The sequence below is a fragment of the Belonocnema kinseyi genome, chromosome 4 (assembly GCF_010883055.1).
Source record: "Belonocnema kinseyi isolate 2016_QV_RU_SX_M_011 chromosome 4, B_treatae_v1, whole genome shotgun sequence".
Classification (NCBI taxonomy): Eukaryota; Metazoa; Arthropoda; class Insecta; order Hymenoptera; family Cynipidae; genus Belonocnema; species Belonocnema kinseyi.
In genome coordinates, this window is record NC_046660.1 from 150,542,488 (window position 1) to 150,551,820 (window position 9,333).

Sequence of the window (9,333 nt, forward strand, 5' to 3'; positions counted from 1 at the left end):
ATGAGATTGTAACACTATTGTTAAAGGTAGACAGGTAATTGTAAAACTTCAGAATTTGAAAAAGAGTAAGCTGAAACGAAGTGCGCTTTGTAAAGCAACGGAAAGGTGACGAAGAAGGTATACAATTTCAAAAAATGTGGTAATATTAAACCAATCATATGGGTCTGTGTTGATACCAAGAAAAGGATGTCTGGGGATCGTTAGGTAATATCAGGGAAAACTCGAGATCTGACAATGGGTTCCTTTCAAACTTTTTAGAAAATATTTTTAAATTAAGGAAACATAAATTTTTATGAAAAATGTTACCGATTACTCTGGCATATGCAGCAAATGCAATGAGTAGAAAAATTAGAAGTAGCTCCAAAATTGTCAATGGTTTCATCCTCTTTGAATGTACTCTGCTTCCTATAAAAAGTAAATAAAAAAACATTTTAACATCAGTATGTTGAATGAAATATTTAAAATTACGATTGCGAGTTTTGTATTTGTGCTATTATGGGCATGAAGACAAATGTTTAAGGAATATTATATATATACGCTTAATAATGCGTAGCAATATTACTACTCCTGGAGACATTTATTGAAATAAACATGATCAACAAAATCAAACAAAAAATATTCCTTATGAAATTTATTTTTATACTTTACATTTTTTATCGATTTGTACTTAAATTTTGAAAATCGTACAATTTTTATGAATGACAGCTTATTTTCTCTAGAAAATGGTTTTTTGCCACTGAATCTTCTTTAATTTTTAGTCATGAGTAAATTTTTATGAAATACCGTTTTTATGAACTATTTTGCTGATTAATGGTTTTTAATCATTCTTAATGTTAGTCTTTCTCAATAAAAAATGTATTTGAATAAATTGATTTATTGAGGTCATGCTGTAGATCATGAAAATAAGAAACATTACAACCATTATCATTGGCGAGAGACGTGCTTGTTTGCGCTCTTGAATGTTAGTTTTAAAACTGGCTATACGGATTTGTATTTTAAACCTGAATATTGATGTGAAATAGAATTAAAGCGTCGTGATACATAACTGAAGGGCGGTCAACTCAATGGGAAGTACACAGCCGCGTATTATTCTGATAATATTGAGTTCGCAGACCAACTGTACGCGCGCTGCTGTCGCCAGCGGGCGAACGGGGCAAGGGAACGTTTGCTTGTGAAAACATTTAAAATTTCCAAACTAACATGTGCGACTGACAACCTGAAAAATGGTATAAAACTTATTTTTGCAAATTTTCATTTACATATTGCCACACGAAAGAATTAGTGCAAAACTTTGAAAATTTGATTCAAAAGACATTAAAAAATGTTGCTTTTTTGTCTTTTGTCTCATATTCTTCAAATTTTGCTTTAAGTCTTTCATTTTCCCTAAATTATAATACAATAAAACACATGTAAAGAACTATATATGCATATATACGTGCACAAACACATGTACATACGATTTAGTTCAAAGATCACTTGTACACAGGCAAGTAAAATGTAAAATAAATAAATTTGTCTATAAAGCTTGTTTACAGAATTGAATATTATTATTTTTTGGTGTTCTTTTCAAGTTCCAAAAATGCAAGAGATATAAGTTGCATTCATATGTAATGTAAATAACAAATAAATATAATTTCTGTTAAGCGTGCAATACTACGTCAAACTACCATCCTTCTTAATTGAAAAAAACTTTGATCCGTTATGATTCGATAAGTCGGCAGATTCTGAATGCGACTGCTGAATGCGACTTTGAGGCACGCTCAGTTATGTATAGGTCTCTTCTGTGTCAAGATGTCTAATATTTAAAGAACATTGAAGTTCTCTTTTAACAGAACCATAGATCTTTATGTCGTGCCTATAAAATACATGAGTGACTTCATTGTCCCGATGATTAGTGCAGCTACAGAGGTATCCAGATGAATTCTGTAATGCGAGATCTAGAGCCAGAAGTGTCATTGCAAAATGAAGGTTTTAATTCCTTTAGAATCAAACCGAAGGGATTATGATAAAGCCACCGAACACGCCCTTGGGTTGTAAATAGAGGGTCCCTGAACCAAGGATTTCTGCTAAATATGGTTATAAAAATTAATGATCAGTCATAGACAATTGTCCACTTTGGCAATCCCAGGGACATTTTTGCGTCAAATCTGCAAATCGAAAGCACAAGGTCACTCATGCATTTTACATGGATGATCTTTAAATCTATGCTAAAAATAAAGAACAACTACAATTATCTCTAGGGATTGTCGAACGATACACGAGGGGATACGTATTGGAGATGTGCAATCTTTAAAGGATTTTCTGTGAAGCAGATACAAACGTCTCATCCAGCAGATTTGGTCTTCCAAAGTGTCGGCGAGGAACAAAGTATGTGCAACCAGGGGTTGACACGATTTTCGCTTTTGCATTAGAGGCGCAAGTCAGTTTTGTGAAGAGCGGCGATTCTTGAAACATTGGCGCCATCGCTGCAACACTCGGTCGGCCCGTTGTCTGTTATTATTTTGCATGAAAAAACTTGTTTCATCTTCTTCCGTCCCACACAAAACTGCCTCAGTGCTTTGCATGGCGAGTCACCCCCTGGTGCAACGCACGTGCTAACCGTCGCGGTAGTACTTTATTATACATTTTTCTGGTTTAAAATCTAATATAACGAAAAAGAATAGAGATAACTCAACAAATTTTTCTAAAATAAAGTTCGTGTTACGTAGATTAAACGAAAATATGTAAGAATGCCTACATTGATTATTTGAGGGGTTTAAGTAAGGGCTGAAACTGAACATGAAATGGACGGCGAGAATCTGAAAACGAGAAATATCGCGGAATAAAATTGTAAATGGTTTTGTGGGGGTTAAATATCATTTCGACAACCATTTTTGTATTACTTATTTTTAGTGTAATTTAGATTGTGTGTGGATACAGTATAAATCAAGTAGATTATTTATAATTCGCCAGTAATTATGACTTCACTACTCCTAGGAACTAAAATGGAACACGCAATAATTCAAAAAGAAGAAGGAGAAAGGGAGTTGGCGGAGGGGGGAAAGGGGCTGGGTCCTAACGGGTCTAGCATAACCCTTTCACCCCGACCAGTCTCTCCGGCAAGCCTCACTCAGGCGGCGGCTGTGCCCCCAGCTCGTCCGGGAACTGAGACTGTGACGGCCTGTCTGAGTGAGGCTATGAAAACGGGGGTGGCCAATCAGTCCACCGATAAGAAGAAACGCATCAGCGGTTCCCTAAAAAGGAGACTAAGGAGGCAAGCGCAGCTAGGTAGTAGAGCAGCTGCAGTACTTGGTACATCACCGACCACAACGCCAATTGCCAGCACTGAAGCTCAAAAGCGAGGAAGGGGCTCAGAGGGCACCCCGCTGAGGGGCCAAGCCTTTAAAGAGGCACAAGGCGGTCCAGTAGCCGTCGAACACGGAGTTCCCAGATCAATAGCCAAAATTCAAGACCCATTTCTGCAGGCGGAGGTGTTTGTATTTATGGCAGCGGACCCAGCGGCAAAAGCTTGGTTACACTAGTTTTTGGCCGAGATAAGACCTTGAGAAGGTGCATCTCTACAGGTGGGTTGGGTTGAGATGCTCCTAGAAGATGGTTGAGGCTACAATGTGGTTCCCAGGTAAACTGACGGACCCGCAGGTATTTCTCGGTCGGCTGGAGAAATTCAACGCGTCACTAAAGACAACGTCCTGGCGGTGCTTCAGGCACGATAGGCCGCAGGAAGAGGACGCAGCTGGATAATTTAAACATCTCATAATTGTGCAAATTCCTGAGTCATGGGCGAGGGCGTTTGCGGCCCTCAATAACAGGCCCTTCTACCTATACGGACTAAATGACTGCTCAAGGTCTAACCATTACCCAGATTAACTTGCATCATAACAAAGGCGCCTCTGAAGTTTTGCAGAGGGGCATGCCTGTGAGACACAGGTATCTCACTAATCCATGAACTCTGAATAGTTCGAGATACTATAAGGGGCTTAGGGGGGGGGCTGGTTTTTGTTACAGGGACCCTAAGGCGGCCAATCCAAACGCATGCATACTGGCGAAGGGACTCAACGTTGTCCCGCTAACTCCCACCATACCTTATGAAGCAGCATAGACATCAAATCTAGAGGTAAAGACCTATTGGCATACCTAATTACAACTGATTTAGGTATTCTTAATACGGGGAACACCCCGACGTTTCGTAATTCAGTCAGGGAGAAAGACATTGACATCACTCTCTGTACCGGTAGTTTTACAGATAACATCAAGAAGCCGAAAGTCTCAGATGAACCCACTCTCTCAGATCACTCACTGATAGAGTTCATGTTAGAATCCGCTGGACCCACCGGCCCGTGATGGGTCGGAAATCCAAGAAGAACGAATTGGGGTCAGTTTTCCACAGAACTGAGAAGTGCGCTCTGAGGGATGCCCAGGTAAATTAGATACGTAGATACACTGGAGATGGCGGCCGAGTTTTCACTGAAGCCATCAAATTCCCTTATGAAAGTAATTTTCGGCTTCAGAAAGTCCGAAACGCTGGAGAGACACACTGGTGGAACGCAAAACTCGAAGAGCTTCGCAGGCAAACCCGAGAGAGATTCAGACGTGCCAGTTCTGGCAAAACGATGGAACTGTGGACTTCATTCACATCGATAAGGGGTGAGTATAGGAGTGCAATACGCAAGGCAGAGCATGAAAGCTGTAACAACTTTTGCACTGATATCAAGAAAGGAGCAGAGGCAACCAGCCTGGACAAGCTGCTTTCTCGAAATCCGGATGCTATTCTCGGGACTCTAAAATTGCGCGGCGGCGGCGGATACTCAGAGTCGGACGGGATACCTTGGCTCTCCTGATCAAGGCACATTTTCGGGGCTTCACAAAGTTAGGATATGGAAGGACGGCATCTCTGAGGTAATCAAAGTCGCCTGTGGCCTGACTGAGTCCGAAACGATGGCTAGTCAACGAGATCGTGACCCAGCCCGGGTCAGGTGGGCCCTGAAGTCCTTCAGTCCTTACTAGTCTCCCGGCCCGGATGGTATATATCCAGTCCTCTTGCAAAGAGCTGGTGGGATCATCATTGGGCCTTTAGTAAGACTTGCTAGGGCTAGTCTGACGTTGGTTATGTTCTGTCGGCATGAAGGGATGCGAGAGTAGTCTTAATTCCGAAGGCAGGCAGGATCGGTTATACTTCACCCAAGGATTTCCCGAACAGGCCCGAACAGGCCGAAACTGAGCATGCTGAGGGACAAAATGTCCACTTGCCACTATCTCTTCGACAAGAAATACCGGGTTAGCCTATCCACAAAAGAGGAATGGGCTAACGGTGAGGCACACCTGCCCAGTGATGGAGACAAATGGTTTACAGATGGCTCCAGGAACAAAGAAAACGCTGCAGCAGGTGTATACCGTAGAAGTAACGGAAAGGGCTTCACAATAGCGATGAGGTCGTCCGCAACAGTTCTGCAATCTGAAAGTATGACCTTGCTCCAGTGCGCCTATAAGGCCATAGATTGCGGCGGGAAATGAAGCATTCGTATCTGCTCAGACAGTAGGGCTGCTATCATGACTCTAAACGGAACAACGACTACGTCGCTGCTAATATGGGAGTGCTTTGAGGCACTAAATAAGCTAGCGACAGAAAACCAAGTCACTCTGCTCTGGATCCCTGGACACAGTGGCATCAGGGGCAATGAAATATCGGACAAGTTAGCAAAGCTAGCAACCAAGGAAAATTTTACTGGGACCGAGCTAGTTGTAGGCATATCCAGTAAGTCGGTCACTGAAGATATTAACAGTTCGGTGACCGAGGAACATCAGCATGAGTGGGATGCAGTCTGGTTGCAGACAGGCTAAAAGACTCTTGGGCTCAAAGCTAAACCCTTATCAAACGAAAGAAATTCTTAAGCTCGGGAGGAAGGAAGTCAAAATCCTAACAGAAATGTTTATAGGACATGGAAACCTCTGGTACCACTGACATAAAATAGGGCTTGAGAAAGCCCCCTCTGTCGTCTATGCGAAAAGGATAATGAGAATTCCACTCCTATTCTCCATCATTGCCCCGCGATTGCGGGGAAACGTGTAAAACTCACAGGCAGTTTCTGCATCAGTGAGTCTGAAATATCGGCCAACAGCGTGGCTGGGGTCCCCTCCTATTGAGAGGACTTTGGGACCACGCTTAAGGCTTATAAGGACACGCAACGGGATCACGCAAGCGTCTGAGGCTGTGACGAACATGTTAAAACATTTTCATTTTTCTAGAAAAAACGCTGAAGAACCTGTACCCGATTGACCACACGACGAATTATTACACACCCTTAAGCAATTAGAGAGATCAAAGGAAAAATCCTTTTTCAGAAATGAACGCTATCTCAAGCTAGGTGTTACATTTATTATAAGAGTGATTTTAAAGGAATCTGTATTATCAGTAGAGTGATTATAGTCGATCAGTATAGATGTCACTCCACAAGCGGTGAAAATGCCTAGTGGAGCGCTGTTAGAAGATCTTTTTCAGAAAAATATAGTTTAAAAATGGTTTTAATTTATTTTCCATCTTGTCGAAAATGACGTTAAGTATTTTCTGTTATTTAGAGAGTTGAATTGATCGCTAGTTATGATTTCTATTTCCACAAATTGTGTAGTGACTTCTATACTGATCGATACTAACTACTCTAATGATAATACGGATTCCCTTAAAATTAATCGTATCATAAATGGAACACATGGCTTGGGATAGCGTATATTTCTGAAAAAGGATTTTTTCAAATCTTTCTAATAGCTTCATTGTGAAAGCACTCGACGGGCAATCGGAAGTTCTGTTATTCGATTCTCAGTGGAGCGATGTTAGAAGGTATTTTTCCACAAAAATATAATTGTAAAATTTTAGAAAATATATTGTCAAACTCTAAACAAAATATAAAATTTCCATATTCAAACCGTAACATTTTCCTAATATGTTTCATATATAAATATAGTTATATGAGTAAATAATTTATATTAAACTATCTAAATTTTAGCCTTGTTTTTTAATAAAAACCGTTTCAGAAAAATTACGTTTATGTCCTGATAATTGTGGAGATAAACTTAAAGAAACAGTCTTAGCATTAGCTTCCATTTATTTAAAGAAACCTTAACGAATCACAAGTATTGACAAAGCTGATAAAGGAAATGTAACCGTATTTATGTGTCTCCAAGATAACACTAAAAAATGAAAATCTTGTTAAAGGATTCTAAAACGTATTAAAAATTAAATATGACCCTTTCAACTTTTTGCAAATTAACACCTTCTATATTGTTGATGGTTAGGAAACAAGTGGCTTCCGACACCCTAGCACAAAAAGAGCAGATTTACTCACAGTAAATACTAAAATTTGTAGAATGTGTGGACTCCCGAAAATACATAAACGAAACTGTCCTCTCAGACCAGTTGTATTTCCTATAGGTTCTCCTACTTATTACTTAGCCAAGATTTTCAGCAAATTATTTCTGATTCCTCACTACCTTATCCGTTTAACATTAAAAACTTTACTGACTTTAAAGAAATAATTCAAAACTTTAAAATACCTGAAAAGCATCTGAAAAGCATAGAATCCAGGTGGAATAACATTAAGAGAAATACACCAATTTCGGCTATGCCATCAGAAATTGAGGGGTTACGTGCAATAACCGGTTATAGAATTCTGGCGCTCCGTTTGGTTGGCCCCTGGAAGCTTGTAAAAAATGTTTCGAATTTTAATTTTGAAAACATGTCTTTGAATAGGAAATTTAATTGCGCATCTTTTTTTCTTCATGCAAAAAATTTTAGCCCTTGTAGTTTTCGAAATAAATAGGGAAAACTATTTTTTCACCAGACCAAAATTTAATTACATTTTTGACTTCAACTCACGCTCAGTCACTCAATTTTGAGAATTTCGTAATAAAATTCACAGGCATTACGCATTTTAATGTTCTTAGAGTAACTGTGTAGGTTAAAAGTTCTAATAATGACATAAAAATAAGGTAATAATTTTTTTTAGAACGTTTCAAAAATTGGACATTGATACTTTCCAGCGCTTGGGGAGTCAAGCGAATTTTGAGCAAGCTGAAAGTTCCAGCGGGAAAGTTGTTCAAAAATGGATAAAGAAGTTTTCTGGAAAATATTACTTTGATTGATTTAGCGGTCAACAAACTATGATTGTTTTACTTCGAGAGCGGTCGGTGCTCGCGCGTAGGCTAGATAGTCTGCGCTCGGGTAATCGAGTGCGACCGGCAGATCGTTCAAGGCGCACAATGAAAATGTAATAAGTACTAAAAAATTATGTTTTTTTATCAACATATTCGATTTTACTTTTTAGGCTTATTAAAAAATGAAGATAGAAATTCTTCTAAGTTTAAAATAAGGAAAGCTAGATTTATTACGGGCAGTTTTTCATAGTGCATTCTGCTTTGTTTCCAAAAACACACGTTGCCTTTAAATAATTTTTCAAAATCATGCAGGATTTCATGGGCTTTCTCAACTATCGTAAAAGGAGAATCGCGAGCATTTCTAATAAGTTCGATATACTTTTCAGCCGTTTCTATGCGTTCCATCTTCTTTTTCTTTTGAGAATATAGCCCAAAATTCCGATCACACTGACAATAAGAATGTCCACGCACAGGAAAAACGTGCCAGATTTCGATACCTAGCTTAATAGACAGAGTGAAAAGGTACGCAAAAACAGTGTAATTTCGATTTTATCCACTACTTGCATCTGAAAAAAGTATGATTTTTTTATGATATCTTTCATCATACTCTTGTTCTATTGTGTGATGGAAAAAGCTGCACACAGTGTTTGCGCCCTTTTTAGCACTGCCTTCCACGAAAGGAAACATGTAGCTTCTCTCTAACGCTCCTATAATATTTTACTTCTTGTTTGTGATCCGCGATTTCTGAAGACTCCATATCTTGTAAATCACTATCATAACATCGGTTACAGACATCAGTACGCGGCAACTTAAAAGCAAAATTTAAGTTGTGGTTAAAATAGTCGCGATACGTATTCTCCGCAATCGGAATCGTACAATTATTTTGCGTCACGGCTGTATAGTATTCAAGATATTGACCGTACAAGCTCCTCAGATTTAATTCCGGATTAGTGAAATAATTTAACGAAGACGATTCTCTTGAATAATGCGATTCTTGATGTGGCATTGAAGTGCAGTGTTCTTTTATTAACTGCTTAACCTCTTCTGTTAGCCTAGTAGTACGATTTTCATGCTTCCCCCTACCGGCTTCAAAACTTTTATTCTTCAATATCTTCTCTTGGATAGTTGCGAATTTACATTTAGATAAAGTCAGAACACCTGAAAGAAATCCCTTGCACACAGGGATAT

The 9,333-nt window shown here is 39.2% G+C and overlaps 1 protein-coding gene across 2 annotated transcripts in view; it reads right to left on the bottom strand.

The window, feature by feature from the left end:
- The window catches only part of LOC117171617 (protein PFC0760c), a 229,377-nt gene that overhangs the window by 176,749 nt on the left and 43,295 nt on the right, over window positions 1–9,333 (bottom strand). For both annotated transcript variants that reach the window (XM_033359089.1, XM_033359090.1), the window contains exon 2: window positions 307–405. In XM_033359089.1, the coding sequence (XP_033214980.1) occupies window positions 307–382 (76 nt within the window). In that variant the 5' untranslated portion in view covers window positions 383–405. The remainder of the gene's footprint in view (window positions 1–306; window positions 406–9,333) is intronic.